At 41.1% G+C, this 22,609-nt stretch overlaps 1 protein-coding gene across 2 annotated transcripts in view; it reads right to left on the reverse strand.

Annotated features, from left to right (window-relative positions):
• The window catches only part of U2A' (U2 small nuclear ribonucleoprotein A), a 57,928-nt gene extending 43,818 nt beyond the window's left edge, over positions 1-14,110 (reverse strand). The window contains exon 1 of one of the 2 annotated variants that reach the window (XM_087678535.1): positions 13,809-14,110. In XM_087678535.1, coding sequence (XP_087534661.1) covers positions 13,809-13,890 — 82 coding nt within the window. In that variant the 5' untranslated portion in view covers positions 13,891-14,110. The remainder of the gene's footprint in view (positions 1-13,808) is intronic. The other variant, XM_087678536.1, reaches the window with a different exon arrangement.
• Between the last annotated feature and the right edge of the window lie 8,499 nt (positions 14,111-22,609).

A 22,609-nucleotide genomic window follows, 5' to 3' on the forward strand; every position in this document is an offset into this window, starting at 1 on the left:
TGACTTTATGTATGTGGACTTTGATAGAGGGGGCTCACGAAGCAAATGGAATTCAGGTACATCTACAGCTTCTCTTCCATTTAAGCATGCCACACACACTTCTCACTTCCCTCCCATCCCACCCTCTTCTATATCACACCTTGATCACCTCTCATCATATTCCAAAACCTTGGATTACACTCCACATCTGAATCACACCCCCTAGGGGTTGGATCTTCCATCTCCGCTCCTAACACCTCCTTCTCTACCCCATTCTCTACCTCTTTGCACCATGGTACTTCGTTAGGGGGAATGCTACCCTTTAACACAGTGTTTCTCACCTTTCAGAAAATGAGCACACCCATAACACCTAGGTCGACTGTGATGGGCATTCCCCTCACTATCCCCAGCTTCACATCTCACATGACCACTCAAACGCAAGGGTTTCCATGCTCAGCTTATGGTGCATCTTCAACACTCTCCTTGGGTTACACCCTATGCAAGGATTCCCATCTTCTGCTTCCCATGTTCCCATCCCATCTCCTTGGGTTACTCATGTGGCTACCATGCCCATGCCTAGTCAACCCATCCCTACCTATGGATCCACCTTGCACACTACCCACATGCTTGGTGGGCACTCTGGGGCCCATTCCCAAGTGTACTACACTCCCCTATCCTACCTACACTACACTTTTTCACACTATCCATCTCCGAGCACTACCACTCCTGTTGCAACAGCCAAGAATGCCTTCACAGATAAGACACGTTTAACGGGTCAAATTTCACCACTTTGTCGAATATCATGCAACAAGTACTTGAGTCTCAGGATCTTTGGGACCTCGTCATTGGTCTAGAGCCTATGCCGAACCCTCAACTAGCTCACCCTAACTTCATCCATCAATGGAGAGCCCACAATGCCACAACCAATGTTGAGTTGATCAAAGGATTGTTTCCTGAGTTTCATTCTCACTTGCAGCACTTCCCACTCGTGTCAGAGAGTTGGAGTCACCTTCTCGACCGCTATGCGGCTCAAGATTGTACTCGGCGTATCAATCTCAACTTTGAGCTTCAAGAGTTCTCTATTAAGAAAGGGGATAATCTGAAAGTCAAATTGGCTGAATAAAGACGGTTACTCGTCAAGTTCGCCACTACTAGCTCTCCAAAGTCAGATGACGATCAGGTTATATTCTTCTTAAATAAGTTGCCCGACAAATGATGGCTTTTATCTCAATCCATTTTTATATACTTTTTGTGTAAGATTGCACATTTAGCTCATAATAAAGTTGTTAGTTTCATTATTTATGCTATACTCTTGAGTCTTGTTTCAACTCTCTTTTGCACTTACTTTTTACTTGAATCTCCAAGTTTATGTTTTAAAGGATATGTCACAGTACAACGATGCGGAAGCATAGGACAAAGACTGAGACAGAGTGAACACACAGAGAGAGAGAGAGAGAGAGAGAGAGAGAAGGAGACAATGTAAACGCAGAAAATCTGTAGTGTAGTATACCCAGGGCAGCCTGCCAATGCACCTGTTGGCAGCCTGCCAATGCACCTCTTGGGGTTCAGTCATGAACCCTGCCAAAAGACCCACAGCAAAACAAAGATCAACACGAGTGTTGAGAAGCCAAATCAAGGATCCAATCAACTGAAATTAGCGTGAAGTATCCATCACGAGAGAATCTAAGTGTGCAGTGGCCTTCCAATTTCGATCCATAGGAGTAGTAATGGGCCGACAAGTCTCCATCTCAAAAGTCACCAAGAGCTCCTAAATGTATCTCTGCTGAGAGATGAAAATCCCGTCTGAGACTGATAAATCTCGTAACCCAAGAAGAAATGAAGAAGCTCCAAATCCGTCATCTCGAATGCCTGATGTAAAGCTGTCTTGGTCTCTTGAACCTTCTGTGCATGATCCCTTGTCAAAATCAAATCATCAACATACAACACAAACAACACACGACCAACCTCGGAAATGTACACATAAAGTTGTGGATTAGCCTTGGAGCGCCGATATCCCAACTTCGACTGAAGAAACGAGTCAATATTCTCGTTCCATGCACGCGGAGCCTGCTTGAGGCCATACAAAGCCTTCGACAACCTGTAAACTTTCCCATCCAAGGATCCAAAGCCAAGAGGCTGCTCAACATAGATCTCCTCCTGCAAGTCACCATTCAAAAAGACCGACTTCACATCCAACTGATAGACAGGCCATCTCTATGGCCAACCAAGGCAAGAACAGCTCGAATAGTCGCCATACGAGCAGTGGGGGCAAAAGTATCATGGAAATCAATGCCTGGGCACTAAGCAAAACCTTTAGCAACAAGGCGAGCCTTGTGCTTGTCCAAAGAACCATCGCTAAGGTACTTGGTCTTGAAAACCCACTTGACACCAATCACCTTCTTATGACAGGGACGAAACAAGAGACCAAGTGCCATTCCTCTCAATAGCCTCCAACTCGACTTCCATGGCCTTCCGCCAATGATCAGATGCAAAGCCTCCTTCACTGAAGTGGGCTCACGATCCTATATAACACGGGTCAGCAAACAATAGTTGAAGCAAAAAAGCTTCGAAGAATGTGTCCGGTTCCGTCGTGACCTCCGCAGTCCATCCTGCGGTTCCCACTCCTCAGGAACCGCCTCGATCCCTGAATCTCGGAGTGTGTCACGGGCCCAACGAGGAGGAGAATAAATCTCTCCCCGTCACTCTCCATCTGCTGAAGACTCGAGTACATCCACCGGCGGAAGCTCCTCGAGGATAGCCGATGGAAGAGAAGACTCTGAATCAAAAGAAGAATAACGATAACCTTGGGACTGGGAGCTATAGCCAACAAAAACTTATCGTCCGGAAGCCGCCTCGAACTTATCACGCTGCATCTTCAGAATGTACACATAGGCGTCACACCCAAAGATCCTGAAATAAGAGACATCAGACTTAGTCCCGAAGTAAGCCTCAAAAGGTGTCATCCTGTCAACGGCCGAAGTGGGAGATCGACAGAGGATGTGAACTGCGGTAGCCACTACCTCGGCCCACAGAAACTGAGGTGTCTGTCGGTGCTCCATCATGGTGCGCGCCATCTTGATCACACTTCAATTCTTCCGCTCCAAAATGCCATTCTCTTGGGGAGTATTGGTGTTAGCAAACTCTTGGTGAATGCCCCTATCTGCACAAAAGCGAGCAAACTCATTAGACATAAATTCACCTCCCTTGTTTGAACGCAAGGTCTTCAGTCGCCGGCCAGAACGGTTCGCTTCAAAGAGAAGCCAATCCTTGAAGTGAGAGAAAGTCTCTGACTTCAAAGTCAAGAAATAGGCCCAAGTCATCCTGCTGTAGTCATCTATGATCAACATGAAGGACAAGCTCCCTTTTAGGGACTCTATCCTCATCGGGCCACAAAGATTCGTAGAGACAAGCTCCTCCATGGGTGAAGTAGATCGCCTAGAAGCTTTGTTGGGAATCGCATCCCGATGCAGTTTTCCACGAATGCAGGAGACACATGGCTGATGGCTCACCACTATGTCTGGCAATCCTCGGACAAACGACCCTCGCGACGCCTTCCAAAGGTACTCGTAGTTTAAGTGGCCAAACCGAGCATGCCATAACTCGGACTGTGTCTGAGAAGTAAGAAGAAGAGAAGTAAGAGCTGAAGAAGACTTCAATTTGAAACGCCATTCTCCTCATACCCTACAGAGAGAACCTTCCTCGATGCAAGATCAAGGACTCGAATAGTATCACTGTTAAATTCCACCAAGAGGCCAAGAGCACAAATCTTATGAACCGAAAGTAAATGATACCCCAAACCTGGAACATGCAACACCTCGGAAGAGTGGGTACCACCATGTCCATCTGGAATAAGCTGCATCTCACCCCACGCAGCAATAGACATAGAAAAGATGTCTCCAATGAGAATCTGCCCACGCGAAGTTCGCAAATGGGCAACACCAACGGGAGAAGGAGTCATGTATCGGGAGGCACCACTGTCCACAATCCACTCACGAGCCTGGGAAGCTGCCATTGTAGCATCAGAAGTCTTCGGTGTAGAGTCTTCAATGACTGCTAAGTGTAGAAAAGCAATTGATGAGGGTGCAGCCACCGCTCCAGAATCCTTGGTGTCTTTTTTGTCTTTGTCAAGGCAATCCTTCCAATGACCGGTCTTTTCACAAATATGGCAAGTCGATTCCTTCTCCTTGTCCTTCTTGGATTTGTTGTCCTCCTTCTTCTTCTTTTGGTCCTTTCCCTTCTTTTGAGAGGCTTAAGCAACCAATGCCTCCGATTTGGAAGCATTCTGTCTCTTCAATTGTTCCTCCTGGTCCAAGACCATAGAAACCAACTCTTTCCACCAAAGAGTCGGCTCCCGCCCTGATGCAATAAGAGTGGAATAAAAAGTACCGAATCGTGGCGGCAACTGGGATAGTAAAGTGATCGCCATGTCTTCGGAGGAAATAGGCTTCCCCGCATTTTGAACCTGCATCTGAAGTTGCCGAATCTTGTTGATGTGTTCCCGAAGCGAAGAAGACTTATTCACGGACAAGGTCCGCATCTGCATCTCCAAAGAAACCCTCTTCATCAGGGTCATCCGGTTGTACATCTGATCGAGCTCCAGCCATATCTCTCGAGCCACCGTCAAGTGCTCAATATGAGCTATCACTGCTGTAGTGCAAGACAGAACAGAAAAAATCGAATCCTGGTATTCAGATTTTTCCCAATGAGATTGGGCCTTGATCAACTCCGCACAAGCATTGGAAGAGAGTTTGGACTCATCCCTCACCGAGGGCCTGTTAATCTCCTCCATCACCAGTTCTGCCAAATCATAAGACTCCAAAATGGCCAACATCATCACCCGCCAGATGTGGTAATTATCACCATCAAGCTTTTGATCTAATAGAAGAGCCGGTAGGACAGGCACCTTCCTGTCCATGATCGCCTAGAACAACATATCAATCTTTGTAGACATGTTAACCTGAAATACCTGCACAAACGCAAAATCAGCCCCCTCTGACTATGAAAACACAACCTTCTGGGGCTGGTTTCTCTCTTGCCCAAACCTTCTTCACCTGCCGAAGGCGATGAAAAGGTTATTCTGCAATGGAAGGCCTCAAATGCAGCCTTCCTCCCCTTCAAACAGCAATAACCTGCAGCAAATTCACCGATTAGACTCCTTTCCTGTACGCCCACGCTCGCTTTAGCCTTGATCCAATGCGCAGCCCTCCCGCTTGCCCTTGAATCTTGGAAAAGCAGCCTTGTGTCGCGCTGAAATCTCCTCTTCAAATAGGTTCAGCCCTCAGTCAGTCCATCTTCACCGCTCTGATACCATGTCAGAGTGCAGTGATGTGGAAGCGTAGGACAAAGAGAGAGAGAGAGAGTGAACACAAAGAGAGAGAGAGAGAGAGAGAGAAGGAGAGTGTAAACGCAGAAAATCTGCAATGTAGTATGCTGTATAAGAGTGCAGAAATACACGGGGGCAGAGCAAATATCTGCGTGTCTCCGACTTGATGACCTCAATCTCCATCAGCCCGAGCACAATCTGTCTCAGCCAATAGATCTCAAGATCAAAATCTGAATCACTGAATAATGACAAAACAAGTGTGCACCAGGGGCTGGCTATTTATAGCCAGGAAAAATAGCAATCACAACAGCAGGTCGGCTGCATTAAATGCAGTCGACTGCACCTAAAATAATACAAAATCTGTCCGACTACCCATAAAAGTGGCGCATGTACCTACTGTGCCACGTGGCACCTGTACGCTGCCTACTGTCCGACTGCTAACGTGTCCTCTGCCGTACGACTATCCAAGAAATGACTGTCTAACAGGATATTCGTGAAATCTCATTGTATTCCATCCAGATTGCAATTCAAGATAAAGAAATACCACAAGGAACACTAGCTTTGGGACCAACAAGCTGTCCATGTCCAAGATTAGGTGGTAACATTTACATATTCAGTTTATGTGAATTTTGTGCTCAATGTAATTACAAATTAATCAAGTTATTATCACCCTCTTCGAGAAGGGAGACTAGTTACGCTCACACACACACACATATGCAAACATACATCCATACATGCATGCAGAAGAAATGCTAGTTGCAAGCGCACGCACACATATATACATACATGCATCCATGCATACATACATGCGTGTGTGTGTGTGTGTGTGTGTACACACACATATATATGGCCTTAATAGCTTAGGCCCCAATGCGCATTTATATGCAAGTATAATCAAGGTCAATTGTACCCTATCACATTCATATGCCAATTACTTAGGCCCCTTCATATGTGAGTAGAATCAAGGTCTTTTGAACCCTATCACATAAACCTTGATGGCACCCAATCACAAGTTGTCTTGGTTATGAATTCCAAAAGTCCATGAGGTTTTATATGCCAACTAAATACACCATTACAATATCGAAGTCAAGGATGATATACCTATCTCTAAGCTCAAAATATCAAGCTTTCAAACCTTTTGAGTCAATCATTTAGATCAAAACATAAACCTTGAATTACAATTGTCACAATGCTAAGTGAAAACGTGACTAGTGGATAGGAAAAACCATGACACAATGTCCTAGAGAACCAAAATTTCGTATTACTAAAGACCATCCCAAAATCATGCCTACCTTAAGAACAAAACATGTTTATTATTGCCTTGTTGTGTCTAACCAATGCGTTATTATCACATCCCTAGAAACTTGCAGATCCTCAAAAAACATCTCACAAAGGATTTCATGACTCCAATATCCTTGGCTAACTAACATGAATCCAAGTCCGACTCAAACAAGGATGAAGAATGATGAATCAAAGTCGTCTATCACCCTTGGCTTTTGCCTCCTCCTTCCCCAAACTACTTACTTATTGCAATCATCCTGACAATGCCACTTCTTGCAACAGAATTAGCACCTCCCCTTCTTATCACCTCTCCCGCCAACTATAAGTGCTATCCTTTAGGCACTTCCAGCTCAAGAACCCTTTGACCCCCGAGTTTATTCCAACAACAAAGAGATCATATGCAAAAAATTGATTGGATATTGGAGCTTGGTCCTCCTAGTTAGTATGGATACCATTATAGAGAACTAAGGAGAAAGTAAACTTAGAACAAGATACAGAAGTAAGAGTTCAACAATTGAAGTGCCACAATTTACTCACAAAAACAAAGCGCGCTGCACTTCAAGAATAGGATTAACAATGAAATTATAGATACAATCTAGTGTTAGCATGGAATCAAGCAAAGAAGATCCCCCTTTGAAGCACAAAAAACGTTGATATCAGAGTAAAAAGTGTGAAAGTGCACATTGTCAAACATTAGTAGCAGCAGTCATCAAGCAACACATCATGCAAAACAGTCAAGATGGCAGTTATAACAGCAAAACATCAACAAAGCAGCAACTAGATCAGTATGATACCAACAAGGGAGGCCTATCATCAGCATAAAACAGTCAATGTCACAGTCCAAAAGCAGACCTTCAGCAAGTACATGTACACACTACAGGCCGGCCAGGTTGAGACAATGCTAGATAGTGAAGCAGATGAAAACACAATGACAAGCAGTTCTGTGGTATGAAATCACAGTGATAAAGCACCTGGAAACAGCCTAACTGCACACAAAATAAGCACCAAAATCTAGACAGCTAGATGTCTCATACCATGTGAGAGTGCACAACAAAAGTGGAAGCAAAAAACTTAAGTCATGAACACAACACAATGAGCAACGAACAAGAAAGAACAATAAACTCAGAGAGAACTCATGAACGGCCAATGGAATCCATAATATAAAGCACAAGAATGAGTATAATGTCAACAAAATAACTGGTACGCTGAAGACCAGCCACAATGCCTTCAATCTCCTTGCCAAGGATGCCAAGTGATGCAATGATGATAATAAATAGGAGGCATGGAAGCCTATACATAGGCAATAGTGGGAAACACCTAGAAGGATCAAGACAAGCAGTGTGAATAGCTGCCTGATGGCCTAAATATGGTACCACTAAAGCCAATGTAATGCACAATAACTACAATGCCTAATATCCATGATATGCATAGAACTAGCACAGAAGACAGTCATTATAAATGGACAAATGGACTAAGGGCATAGCAGCCAAAAACATCAGAAACGTTTAGAAACGAAACGTCAAAAACATGTTTCCTAAGTTTCTGTCAAGAGGGGGTAAAATAAGAAACACATGTTTTTTTATATAGGGATTTTTAATAGTTTTGACTGGGGAAAGAGATTCTAAACCTCTATGGAACTCTCTCTTAAACAAAGAATGGCTAATTGAGCTTGAGTGATAATAGAGTCAATTGAGAATAATACATTATACGTTACATATCCATGATCCATTATTGACTTGTCACTTATGTCAAAGTTAGTATTTGGATAAGCTATACTATGGTTTAGAACTGAAACATTATGATTCATACATATCATACAAAGAAAATTGAAATTAACATGTAAATAGCCTATCTATAATATGGATCGAGTCAAGTTGCAACATCATGATTCTCATTTCAAAACAAACTAACAAAATGTTGAAATCGAGAATGAATTGTAATATATCATAAATAACTCATAAATGATACTAAAGTCGTATAATATCCAACTCTCAAGACAAGAATAGATACTAGATTGACAAAGTCCACTAACTAAACAAAATCACAAAAAAATCACTCTCTCATCCAAAATCTTGCACGAGTCATTATACATCATCATCATCATGTTTAAAATTGCTCAATAGTTTTTGTCAAAAAAACCATGTTTTGGGTTTCAACTCACCAAAAAAAATTTACAAAATAAAAATGCCCACGTTTCTTACTCTTAGAAACGTTTCGTACTTTAAGAAACGTTTCGTAAGTTTCAAATTCAAAGAAACGTTTTTCTTAGCTGTTATGGCCTAAGGTGTTGGTAAGTATCACTAGCAAATTTTCCATCACAGGTCAACTACTACAAATGAAAATAACGAAGTCTAAGATGTTGATAAAAAGGTTGTAGATGTTTTGAGAAGGTGAAATAATTAGAAAATAACAATTTCTACTCCATCTTGATCAAAATACCCATAAGATTCTTATCAAATGAATGTGGAGCAAGGGAAGCAAAGAGATGAAGCTATTGTAAACATAGAGAACTGAACAAAAGAATAAGAACACATGAACTCAAAAACAATGAACTCCAGTCATGGAATCCATATACAAAGCAGAAGAGTGTGTACAAAGGCATGTGTTGTAGGCAACCAATAGAGTGCTCTCTGTCTCCCTCTCTCCAGCAAGATAAATGTGCATATATGAGTACAAAACCGTAATGCACTTAAATAATGTGCCTCTACAACCATGATATGTATATGCTAACACCCACTCTCAAATCACAACTGATTAAGTACAGTGAAATATACAAATATGAAAGACACATCGTAGTACATGTAACAATGACAATCACATAGAACCATGGATACCCAAGCACTAAGCGAACAAGCCACCACCAAGTTGTCATACAGGCATTGAGACCCATGTCAATCATACCAACCACTGACCATAAAGAGAAGTAGTTGAACCTCATGCCTATCACAAACCAACTCCACAAAAAGCACATGATGATTGTGGATTCCCCACCTTCAACTACACTGCCAAAGTGTCCCTCGCGTGGAAATGGACTAGGAGAAAAGACCGCACACACAAAAAGCAAACGAACTCCAAGATTTGAATCTGCAAACTCCATCGAGGCTTGTAGACTCAATATCCACCACACTTAGCATTCCTATCTGGCACTAGAAAGTCAAGGATGATAACACCATTACAACTAGACAGCGATTCTCAGACCACCACAACCTTCATGGCATGATCGAATCAAAGTCAAATCCCAAGGATGATGAAGAATTGAAAAAGTCCTTACTCTCCTTCTATTTCCACAACTAGCTTCTTGCAATCCTTGCAAAGGTGCCCCTATTGAGAAACCACATCATTCCATATAGTTTCCCTTCTTCATTCCCATTTTTCATCTCAGTTTCCAGCCCCAAAAAAGCTTTTTAGGATCTTCTGAGAGTGTCCGAGCATTGTTCGAGAGACTTCAGTGGTGTGGCCAAGACTCAAGACTACTCGTGCCTATACATTCAGCACCTCCCATTCATTCTTCCTCCACGTTTCCATCATCAAAGACTATCTACATTTGCGTTTTTAAATTTCAAGATCTTCCTTCACCTTCAACGTCACTCCCAGCAGCTAGCATTAGTCTTTAGGCCTGCAGTTGCAGACTCAGAGGCTCCTCACCCTTTGACGGCAATCTCCCTACTCAATGTAGCACCAATGTCCAATCATCATCCTTGTGGTGCAGATTCAAAGGCTCCTCACCCTTTGACGATAGTCTCCCTGCTCCATGTGACACCTCACCATCCTTGCGTAGAGGCTTCTTCAGCAGTCTCCTTGCTCCAAGACATCCTTCGTGCTATGATACCCTTGTATCAAACCAGACAGACAGTAGGGTTTGCCATATACACTCTATGTTTCTCCTTGCAAACCCTACTATCTGTCTAGTTGCTCAATCATTTCTTAACATGCTATCAAAGCCAAAGACACTCAGTGAGTCGTGAAGATTCTTTGCATTGGAGAAGGCAAAGACAAGTTGTAAGTTCGATATCAACATCTGATTATCACCCTACTTCCGCTACATCACTGAGAGATATCTTTCTTCTCCCTCCCACCCTCCCTTTTAACAGGTTGCCACTCCCGTCCCATGGCGTCTCCATCGACAAATTGCCTGTCGCTCCTATTGTGGCAAGAACGGTCACAACCCCGAAGGTTGTCGACATCGACCTTTGCTCCCTACCCCACTAAAGTATGTCTTCCACCATGCACTCCTTGTGGTACCTCTCCTTTCTAGGCCACATAGATTGTTCTGCATCAACTCTCACCTTACTATGCTTATGGCAATTAGCCGCATCTGATGCACACTAAGTCCTCACGAGCAAACGGTGACTCTATGACCTCACGTGGCAATAAGTCCTTCTAGAGACCACCACATTGCATGGAGGTTTACTCCACCCATTTTCATGTCCAGTGGCTTCCACAACCCCCATCTCCTCCACAATCCACTCCATTAAGAGCCAATAGTGTTCCCCACCCTTGGCTCACCTTAAGCTTTTATCTATCCCACCATCTTCTCCTCAAGTTCAAGAAGACACCTCCGGGTCCTCACTGTCTTTTGCTCCTTCCGAGCTCCAAAGACCTTCGACGCGACAGGCGGTCCTTCCTTGGTCATCCGACAACTTGGAAACCGTGATCCATGAGTTGGAGTCCCTATCTTTCTCAAAGAGGGATACAAAGGGGGAACCTTTTCCTTCTCCTTTGGAGGGTCTCCTTCTCGTACTCCTCCAGTTTTGAGAGGGACCAGAATTTTCAGCCAACCTCTAACAAATCTATCCTTTCCTCTCCTTCTACCAATCTCTAACGTATCTATCTTCAATCAAGGCCCTTGGATTTTAAGCCACGACTTTTTGACTAGGCCTTCATATTCTTTCCAGCACGGTGTAACATAGCTAGTGGCTTCTCACCCAAGGTTGTGTTTCACGTTCTACTGCTCATCCAATCTCCTGACTATCTTCACAGGTCTCCTTTTAGGTGGCATTCTTAGATTACAAAGTGGATCTTCTTCTCTTCACCTCACTTCTCTTTTGTGCTCCTTTCTAGGCTTGAGAGAGGGTGTTGAGAAAACACATCATTCCATATAGTTTTCCTTCTTCATTCCCATTTTTTATTTCAATTTCCAGGCCCAAAAAGGCTTTCTAGGGTCTTTTGAGATTGTCGGAGTACTGTTCGAGAGACTTTAGTCGATGAGACTCAAGACTACTCGTGCCTATATATTCAGCATCTCCCATTCTTTCTTTCTTTACCACGCTTCCATCTTTAAAAATTGTCTACATTTGCGTTTTCGGTGTTTCTGGCTCTTCCTTCACCTTTGGCATCACTCCCTACAGAGCTCGCATCAATCTTCACGCTTGCATTTGCGGGCTCAAAGGCTCCTCGCCCTTTGACAACAATCTCCTTGCTCCAGGAAACACCAGTCCCCATCCCTGTGTTGTGGATTCAAAGGCTCCTCCCCTTCAACAACAGTCTCCCTGCTCCAAGCTACACCTCATCATCCCTATGTTTATAGACTCAAAGGCTTCTTCCGCAATCTCCCTGCTCCACAGTTTCCTTCATGTTACAGCACCCTTGTATCAAATCCACTTCATTATTTCAATCCTGCATCATCTTATTCATCTGAGTTTCTCTTCTCTTCTTAGTATTTATCGTACATACTTTGTTCTCCCTGCAAACCCTATTGTCTCTCTAGTTACTCACTCATTTCTTAATAGCCCCTTTTTGCCACAAAAGTAGCATTGTTCCTAAAGCAACCAAGGCACTTACATGAGGTTTGCCAAACTAAGACAACAACCCCCCCCCAACTACAATCTAGAACCGATTTCATGTGTTGAAAACTAAAGGGAGTATTAAATATTTGATGAAAGGCATTGCCCACACCATTAAACTTCAAACGCAATTTATATAGAATGGTCCCTACCAAATGAGCTTAGAAAAGCAAACTACATATTGCAAAGTTTATCTCGGATCTGTGACACATGAAGAATGAGTGACTAAATCATATTAATCGCCTTACACTGGATACTTTGCAATTAACCATAGAAAGTATCAGCCTTCATAGTACAAAGCCTCATAGATAAGCTCAAGTTTCTCCCACATCTCAAGAGGTCCTACAAGAAATAACCACCGATCAAACTTCTTTTGAGATGCATCGAAAAAACATTGAATATGCTTTGGCATTGCCATTACTCCAATCTAGGATTGCTTCCTCATAATTAAATTCATCCCAATCGAATGGAAAAGGAGAGGATAGTCCAAGGCCTTTCAATCTATCAACAATGTGATGACATGGAGGAGCCATTGAGAGATATTATGCAAAGAAGATAAGGAAGAGCTTTAGAGAGAATACCTAGAACATTTTTAAGGTTAATAAGCCCAATAGTACAAGTTTAATAGTTGAAATGAGAGACCGGTTCAAATTAAAGACGAGAGAGGAATAGTATACGAAGTAAGTGTAGAAAACAAAGCCACAATAACCAACACGGGCATTTTAATGCATCAATATAGCAATAATCATACTGATAATACTTGATTAAGATTTATTATGAGTCTTGTCCGAAGAGTAGAGGAATGGAAAAAGAACCTTCCATGCTAGTCCAACCATGGGCCATCAACTTGCTACATTAGTAGATTTCCAATTTGCCATCTCGGTAGATTGTGGATGGACTCTTTCTAGAATTAGTAAGCTTCCATCTTCGTTTGTCAGTCATTGATGACTCACTGTTTGCATCATCCAAATTCCCACTCCCCTGTGACCATGGATCCTAATCTAGGAGCTACCAAATTACCTATTTGTACATACAAGGGTCAGCTGTAAATTTTACAACCGTCGGGATGCTATGCTTCCACCACACCGTGATGCTATGTATTGATAAACCAGATTATCAACAAGTTCTCCTCGTTGTTTTGGCAAGCGATTCCCACCTTCGAGGATTGAAAGAAGAAACAATGCTTCCCAATACACTTAACATCGACTCTCATTATCAAACTTCGACCAAAATAGATACGTCTACCACATGTAGTAAGCCATTCCATCGTTTTCTGCACAGAAAAGCCTGCTTGCCGTGAAGTTTTCTGTTTATCAGCTACAAGATAGCGCCGTGACGCTAGTACTGCCTCAGCATACGCATGAGACAGTGTACCCACAAACAAAAAAAGTGAGAGAGAGAGAGAGAGAGAGAGAGAGAGAGAGATAGAGATGTAACCTTACCTCGAAGGTCTATTTCTCTCTCGCGGACTGCGTTGAAGAACTGAGGAGAGCGCAAGATTAGGTCTGCTGACAAACGAACCATCGTATTCTGGCCCTCTTCAAAAGGCACGGTCGTCAGAAGAGGAAGAACTGAGAGTGATCATGCCCTAACCGAAGAAGAAGAAGCAGAAGAAGAAGAATCAGTGTGCCTCGAGGTTTTTCTTTTCCCTCCCAGTAGCACCTCTGCGTGTGCGCGTCTCACATGCCAACGTTGGGATGGTCACACACCCTTCTCTTCTACACTAGGCCGCCCATCAGCGGTCTTCTATGCTACATTCTACAGTAGATAATCTATACTCTATCTATATCTATATTATTATCTCTTATTTTTTGATCTCCTAAACATGTCATGGCCAAACCTAGCAAAACCTTACGTTGCACATTTCCCAAGTACCATGAGAGAAAATTTTGAGATTATTTTCAAAAACTATTTCTTTACAACACTTGAAAGACAATCTCTCTTTCAAAATAGCAACTCAAAAACTTTCTTATAAAAACATCTTATTATTCAAAAGTGGAAAAACAATCACAACACTTTTTGTGGAGAGTCAAACATACACAAGCACCAAAATGCCTCATGGCCATTATGGTCATCACAAATTCATGGTCAGTCAATCATCTGCTTGGGGGGTGATTACGAGCACATGTACTAGGATGGCTTCCAAGGAGAAGGGATAGAAAAACATAGGCTATAATGTTTTGCCTACAACTCGAAGTGATTGCAAGCACATGTAGTAACATGTGAAAGTCATGCACATATAGATTTTGCTTCAGCATGGTTGGCTTCATTTCAAGGTTGGTGCCATCATCATATCTATGAACCTATAGAAAAAAAAAACAACATCAATACACTGGGGGGAAAAAAAAAGTGTATCTTTGTATAAGATGTTGTGTGTAGGTTGTTGTCTATCTTGTGCCATTAGATAATTCAAGATTTTATCTATGGCATGGCCACATTTGAGCATTATGTTTGTATTTCATTGTTCACTATCTAGTTATATAGACATTAAGATAGGGAATTGTAGTTAGAAATAAAATTGGTAACATTGTTGGCTTACACCATAACTGTGACTAGATTGGCTCTTCTGCAATAAACCATGGTTAATTTTGAAGGACATCACTTGGAGCAAAATGGTACATATCCTTTCATTTTAGGCAATCATCATCAAATCTAGAGCTATTTTGAGGGTCTGGGGACAAAAGTAGAGCTACAATAGATTAGAGTAAACTAAAGTGGCCTCTACTTTTTGAAAGCAGGGTTTCTTCTTCTTTGTGAGCTTCTTCTTTCAACAAGCTTCTTTGTGAGCTACCATTCGTGGATTCTTATTGATTTCTCTTTAGTGACTCCTCCATTGCTCAACTGATGTCTCCAATAAGATTCCACTTGTCAAAAGAAGCCTTATCAAAACCATTATAGCTTGTATTGAAGTTAGAAATGTGGGCCGTTTTGCAAGGTGAGTAGCAATGGAGTGTCCATCCCCATCAAATTTGAGTCAAAATCATGTTTTTGTATACAAAGTTAATGTTAAAAAGGCATTTGTTTATGGAGACAGAAATGGCACAATCTATAAGACATTTAAATTGCCTAAATTTGGCCAAAATTGAAAAGATGTGACTATAAGGCTAAAGAAGGCATCTAAAAAGAGGAAGAATGGCATGAGGAAGAAGAGGAATGGATAGATAAAAAATATTTTTTTTAAAAGACCACGTTTAACTTTTTCTCCTCTCATATTGTATATGAATATAGAAATGAAGTGTACTCTTCACCCTTTATGCAATGACACTATTATTTTCCAAGCTACATCAGTAGAGTATTGTCAACTATTATTTGTGACTCACCATTTACCCATACCATTTGGGCTATGAGCAGGTGGCAATGCACCAAGGGACCACCATCCCTCATAGGGTTGGTCCTCTCTGTGTGTGTGTGTGTGTGTGTGTGTGTGTGTGTGTGTGTGTGTGTGTGTGTGTGTGTGTGTGTGTGTGTGTGTGTGTGTGTGTGTGCGTGCGTGCGTGCGTGCGTGCGTGCGCGTGCGTGTGCGTGTGCGTGTGTGCGTGCGCACACCCACGCGCATGCGCATGTGTGCGTGCGTGTGTGTGAGAGAGAATGGATGGGCTATTGTTGAGATTGTAAAATTTTGATTTTTTAGTCTTTCTCTTTATTCCTCCATAGTCAAGTCATCTATGAACAAAGAGCATTGGAACACATGGTTCAAACATTGTGGAGTGCATTTAAGTGTGTTAGTGATTGAATAAAGTGTCAACATCCATGGTGTAATATACGCATTTAGGTTATATTGTGTCTTACACACAAGTACTCAAAATTTGGCACTATTTGGTTATTAAACAATGAGCTATTTTCATGTGGAATGAATACGAGTGAACTCTTAATTTTCATCACATTTGTTGGCCTCTTTTGTTTTAAAAAAATCAAAAAATAGCTTTAAAAAAATAAAAAAGCAAAAATTTACTAAATGTTACCGATGATAGGGACATACTGTAGAATTAGAAAAATATCAAACATTATACTAAAAACATTGGATTTTATAAAAACTATGGTTCTAACACATAAAAATGATCTCAATAATATGGGATAGCCCCAATGCTATTTGTCACATTGTACACAATGAGAAACATTATAAATCTTAGTATATATAGGTAAAGGATTGATTTTCTATACATTTTATGTTTAGGATGATTATGTGTTCTTTGTTAGCCCTGAGATAGCACGAGTTTGAAGAACTCCGTGCCTTAGGGATGTCTTACATTACCGCATCATATAGGTTACATTCACAGGAAATAAAAATGATTTGATTGTTGCACCTTTACACTAATTTCTCATTAATAATGATTGAGCACTTGTTATCCATATCTTGCATATGAAGTACTCCTTCACATACAATGAAGCATACCAATTGTTTTCTCTTTTGCTGAGTGTGGTTGGGTAAGTCCAAGTTGTTTTATGTTCATAGATCCAATGGGGTATAAGTGAGGTTGAGTGGAGTGAAAGCGATATGTTTTATACTAAGATGAGGGCCAGTATATCAAAATTGAAAGATCGAATGAAAGATAGAAGCATAAGTGGAAGTAAGAAGAGAGAAAGAGCTATGGAGATTTGAGGCAAGAAGAGAGAGACCAGTGTGCGAGAACTCCCATAGTCACAATGTGTGGCTTGCCTTCCCCTATTATATTGCCACTAAAAGAATAAAGAATAAACTAACAACGATGGGTGCCCACTACCTAGAGTATACACGTGTGCAAGTACTATATACAAGTAAATGTAGGCCGCTAGGCACATGCAACCTTTAATCCCCAACAACCTCCCACTTAAAGGCTAATGCGCCTTAGTGAGGAGTAAAAGAAAAAAGAGACAAGTACATGTACATAGAATACAATAGGCTGAGGAAAGATGTCATCTCATCTTATGCCCATCAATTTCCTAAAAGGAAGGCATACCATTCAATTGGGAGACTTTTAGTGAGTAGATTTGCAAGATTTGTATATGTAGGAATCTTGACAAGCTCAATGGACTTGTCCACTACCACCTCTCTCATGAAGTGATAGCATACCTCAATGTGCCTTGTCTTCTCATGGAAGATTGAATTACAAGCAAGCTAACTAACACTCATCGAATCTGAATGCAGTGTAGGAGTCGTAGTCATACCAAGATCTTAGTAGTAGATAAGACTGTGCATTTCTTTATATCTTAGACATCTTAGAGATAGCACTTCTAGCATAGGCAATGACATACCCAAAGATGGACCTCTTATTGTCTGCACGTTCTACATAATCCGAGTCAGTATAATCAATAACTCTTATATCTTGGCTACCATAGCAAATGCACATATATGTAGTGCCTTTAAGATATCTCATGATACCTTGCAAAGCATCCCAATGTCACCTCTCAAGTGCAACCATATAATGTGCCACAACTTCCACTACAAATGCCATGTTAAGATGAGTGGCTATTATGGCATGCATCAAACTACCCATTATAGATGCATGTGAAACCTTGGCCATCTCGGCCCTAGTTATATGACTATGCACAGTTGGCATGACTAACCTTCACATGAGATGGTAAAGGATATCTAAGAGGTTTACCATCCAATATGGAATCTCTCAAGTACCATGAGTGTGTACTCCTTCTAAGACAAGTAGAGAAGTCCCTTAGAGCAATTGTGTGTAATGCGCATACCAAGTATGTGTGAGGCTTGTCTCATGTCCTTTATCTCAAAGCTCTTCTTGAGCTTAGTCTTTAAAACATCTAGCCCATCATGAGTACTCCTAGCTATAAAGCATATCATCAATATAAAGTGCCAATATAATAAGGCTACCATCACAAGCCTTCTTCATGTATTGATACAAATCCATATCACCACACAGGCATATCCCTACGAATGCAATAAAGCATTAAATTTATGGTACCACTCCTTAGACTATTGTATATTAATATTCTCATGCAAGTCCCCATGTAGAAGAGCTATGTTGATATCCAAATGATAAAGATCCAAATCCAACTGAGCTACCAAGGCTAAGACCAAGTGTAGGATAGTCATCTTGACCATAGGAGAGACGATCTCATCAAAATCAACTCCCTTTTCCTACTTAAAGCCCTTAGAAACCAATTTGTCCATGTTGGCTTAGGGTGACTAGGGATACTCATCAATTTTTTGCTCACCCACTTGCATGGCAATGCACACTTGCTGTCAAGCAAGGAAACTAAGTCCCATATATGGTTCTTTTGCAGAAAATCAAACTCAAGTTGCATAACTTCTCCCAAGAATGACATTCACCTCTACACATAGCCTCCTCATAGGTATACGTGGCTTAGCCTCTCCTCTCTATCCAACAGCATGATCATGCACAATAGGTAGATCCTCAACCATTATATCATCAACAAATTATAGCATGCTGTCTCACTAGGGTTGGTTGTATTGTAACAAGAGGCTCCTCTTGAAAGATCATCCTACATACTTGAATCATTGCTTGGGTCTCATATGCATATTATCCTCATGGAAAATAATATCATGGCTATAGATAACCTTCTGAGCCTACAAATCTAATACCCATCTCACTTACATCTCCATATCTAAGAAAGATGCATTTGAAAGACTTTGAATTATTGCACTTGTCTTTGGTAGAAAGCCTCACATCCAAAGACTCATAAGTGTGCATATAAGGGAGGTTTACCAGACCATACATTCTCTACAACTCTTCCACCAAGAGTAGCGTACAGGGATCTATTAATTAGATATATGACAAAAGTAGCTACATGCGCCCAAAAGTGTTGTAGTAAACCTACTTGACTAAGCATAGTACTGACTGTTTCTTGAGTGATCTTGTTGATGTGCTCTACAATGCCATGCTGGGTATTGAGATGTCAAACTCTACATGAGTTGGCATCCACTACATGCCTTGGTGATATGGCACGACATTATTCACGGGCATCTTAGGTGACTAATATGAGGATACACTAGTGATTCTACAGTTGGACTACACCCACATAGTCCACCCTTAGTTATGGCACATTCATTGTGCCACCTCTTCTTTCCTAGCGAGTTCACACTTAGTGACTGTGTATACATACGTTGTGGTACTTTCATGTTAGTTTTTTATCATGTTATAGACTTGGTTTTTTTGTGTGAAGAAAAATAAGATTTTAGGCCTATCTCTCAGTGTTCTCAAGTCTCCATTGCTTTTGTGTATATGTGTGCTCTTGGGTGCTTCACCTCTCCCTCTTCTTTTCAATTTTCATGGGTATTAGAGCCAATCCATGGTTGCATAAAGCATGATTGAAGGCTAATGTTGTCATGTCGCTATGCAAACACAATGTAAGAAAACCTAGAGTGCATCATCATCATCTGGATTTCTTATGAATCTAGAGAGTCAATGTCATCTTAGTCATTAGTGCTAGTGTCCATAGTATAGTTAGTTCCAAAGCATGGGATTTATGGACAAGGTTAATTTATTTTGGATATTATTTCTTGTAAATATCCTAAAAAGATGTAGAAATTTTCTGAAATAAATCGACATGCAAAAAGCAAGTGGATTTTTAGTCAATTTTGGGAGATCTTGTGCAAAAAGAAGGGGCTTTTGAATCCGCGCGGCGTGCGATCGTAGTTTTCAGGCATCAAACAACACTTCGAACGAGGAGAAGTAGAAGGAGTAATTTGGGAGAATTCTGAGCACATGTCTAGAGGTTTTACCCCCTTTCAAAGCCAACGGGACCATCGGATTTGCGATTTGAGTAGTAGCTAGTATTTGGTGAGCACTTTTGGTCTACCAGGGAGCTCCAAGAGATCTAATGCTTGGAGATTACTTCTGAGTAGTCCTAGACAAGGATTTTTCTTATCTTCTCAGGTTCTATTAATACATTTTACTTTGATTCATCGAGCTTTTTCTTTATCTTGTGTATCTCTTATCTATTCTTTTTCTTATCTTTTATCTCCTATTTTCTACTTCCTTCTCTCTCTGATCCCTGGTGGATACGACCTTTCGACTAAAACCCCTCCGACATTGGTGAACCCAACATGAAAGGTCGTTGAAGGAAAGATAGGATGGGAGAACCTTCAAGCACAATTTTTAGTGATGTTTTGTAACAGTTAGTGCAGAATATGAACATGCTTATGCAGGTACAACAACAACAATAGGTGATGTTGGCTTCTGCTCAAATAGAAACTATTGTAATGAATGCTCTCCAAGTAGTAGAGCATGAGATAAAGTTGTTCAATGGCAAGAACGTATTTGCATATTTACATGTCTATGCTCAAAAGATGAAGTTCTTTGGGGTGGCTCAACTTGCATGGAGCCATTTTTTTCTACGGGTCACTGTACATGAATTGAAAGCTCGAGTTACTAAATTGTACATGCAAGATGCTAATTGGGTAGTCTTCAAGAGAAGACCCTCAGGAAATAACTTTACATTGAAGACACTAGTTTGATTACATGCGAGACTTTCCAATAGTGGGTTCTAAAACCCAATAAGGGTCTTGTGGCTGCAAAGTTATTAAGAGAAATTGAAAGTAAGTTTGAGCAGTTAGATCTTGCAGAATAGCAAGCTATTACAAGTCAGAAAATTGAATTATTTCTACAAGCACTAGATATTGAGCTTTAAGAGAAGCTTGATGATTTGTTAGAGGATCAGACTATAGAGACGTGGCTTAAAATAGAGTGGAGGCATGTTAAGGAAGCTGTTACTGCATTGGTGAAAAAGCATAGAAGAAGAGAAAGATTGCATGCATCTAGATTGCCCACTATTTTGAGCAAAATAGTTGATGTATCCAGTAAGCTACCCACTTCTATAGCTAACCCTATGGTTGCACCTGTTGTTTCCACTGTTAGGGAAGATGTATTAGATGAATTGGTTAAAGGTATGTGAGATCTTCAATTGAAGGTCACAAAATTAAACGAGAAAGGATAAGAGGAAAGGGGACGAGCAATGGCCCCTAAACTAGGGAAAAGATGTATGTGGTGTGATAGTTTGCAACATGAAATAAAGGATTGTGCTACTTATTCATCTTTTGGAAAGATAGCAAGATCCATGCACAAGAAATGGGATTGCCTCTTGCTTTGAATTTTGGAAAGGGAGGTATGCAAAAGTTATTGAAATAATTGGTTATCCAAAATGTTTATGCAGTTATACATGCTTCTACTTTTGGTCTACAATTGGATAGAATGCCTGGCCAAGTGATGGTCCGAAGGCTGCAATATGGACACATGCTTTGCATACATCTGAAAAAAGAAAAGTTACTGATAGTGAAATGTCTCATCATGTAGGGCAAGACATTCATGATATAATTGACAGGGAATCATCACTAGGTGCATATTCACCGTATGCATATTTAGAAAAGGTACAAAACATGAATGTACTTATGGAAAAGAAACAAAGGAGAGATGAAGATAATGCATAGACATCTAAGAGAGTGACAATAAGTGTGGATCAGCCTAAAGCAGCAAATTAGCCACCTCCCAAGCATGTTATGAAAGAGGTTGGGTAGGAGCAAAAACAGGATAGCAAACAAGAAGGCAAAAAGAAGGGCAAGTAGTTGGAATATAAGCCGCAGTCTGATATTGAGACAGCCACAGATCTTAAGAAGGTTCTTGAAAAATAGATTTTAAACAATCGGGTGAAATTCACCTTGGGAGAGGTGCTTGGCATTGCCAAGTGAGAATTTCATGATGAAATCATTGACATAATTAAGAGGAAGCATTAGTTTCTTGGTAATATCACTAGTGCATTGCTGCAATTTGAAGAGAAAACTGGTTTGTTGGGAAAAAGTTGCTAAAAATGTATTGTCTTGTAGCAATACACATGGTGGAGTAAGGCAGATGCAACAATATGGGGAAGAGACTCTAGGATTTATTCCTCGAAGTCATTACACAAGAAACCATTGGGTAAGGGCTACCACTGAAATAGTAGTGAAAATAGGGGAGTGTGAAACTCCTTGTGTTGCTTCGTGTCACTAAATTGATCGCTTATTCTCTATTTAATAAATTCGTGTCATTAAATTAATGACTCACTTTTCTTTAAGTGTTGATGATGATCTAGCATGGCCATGAGACCATTTAGAGAATAGTGTTCCTAGTGCATCACTTAACGGGGCGATCAGAGCACTGTGACAAGGATATCTGATACAAGCAGTACAAGTTATTGTTGGGGGTAAGGCGCCTCTGCCTAGCCGCCCGTTTATTACTACACTAACAGTACCCGCCACTGCACGCTGAAGGTGGCAAGCGCCCGTCACTGTCACTTTATTCTTTAT

Source organism: Lygodium microphyllum, chromosome 5, assembly GCF_053477565.2.
Source record: "Lygodium microphyllum isolate KBCC chromosome 5, Lygodium_microphyllum_v1.1.10, whole genome shotgun sequence".
NCBI lineage: Eukaryota > Viridiplantae > Streptophyta > Polypodiopsida > Schizaeales > Lygodiaceae > Lygodium > Lygodium microphyllum.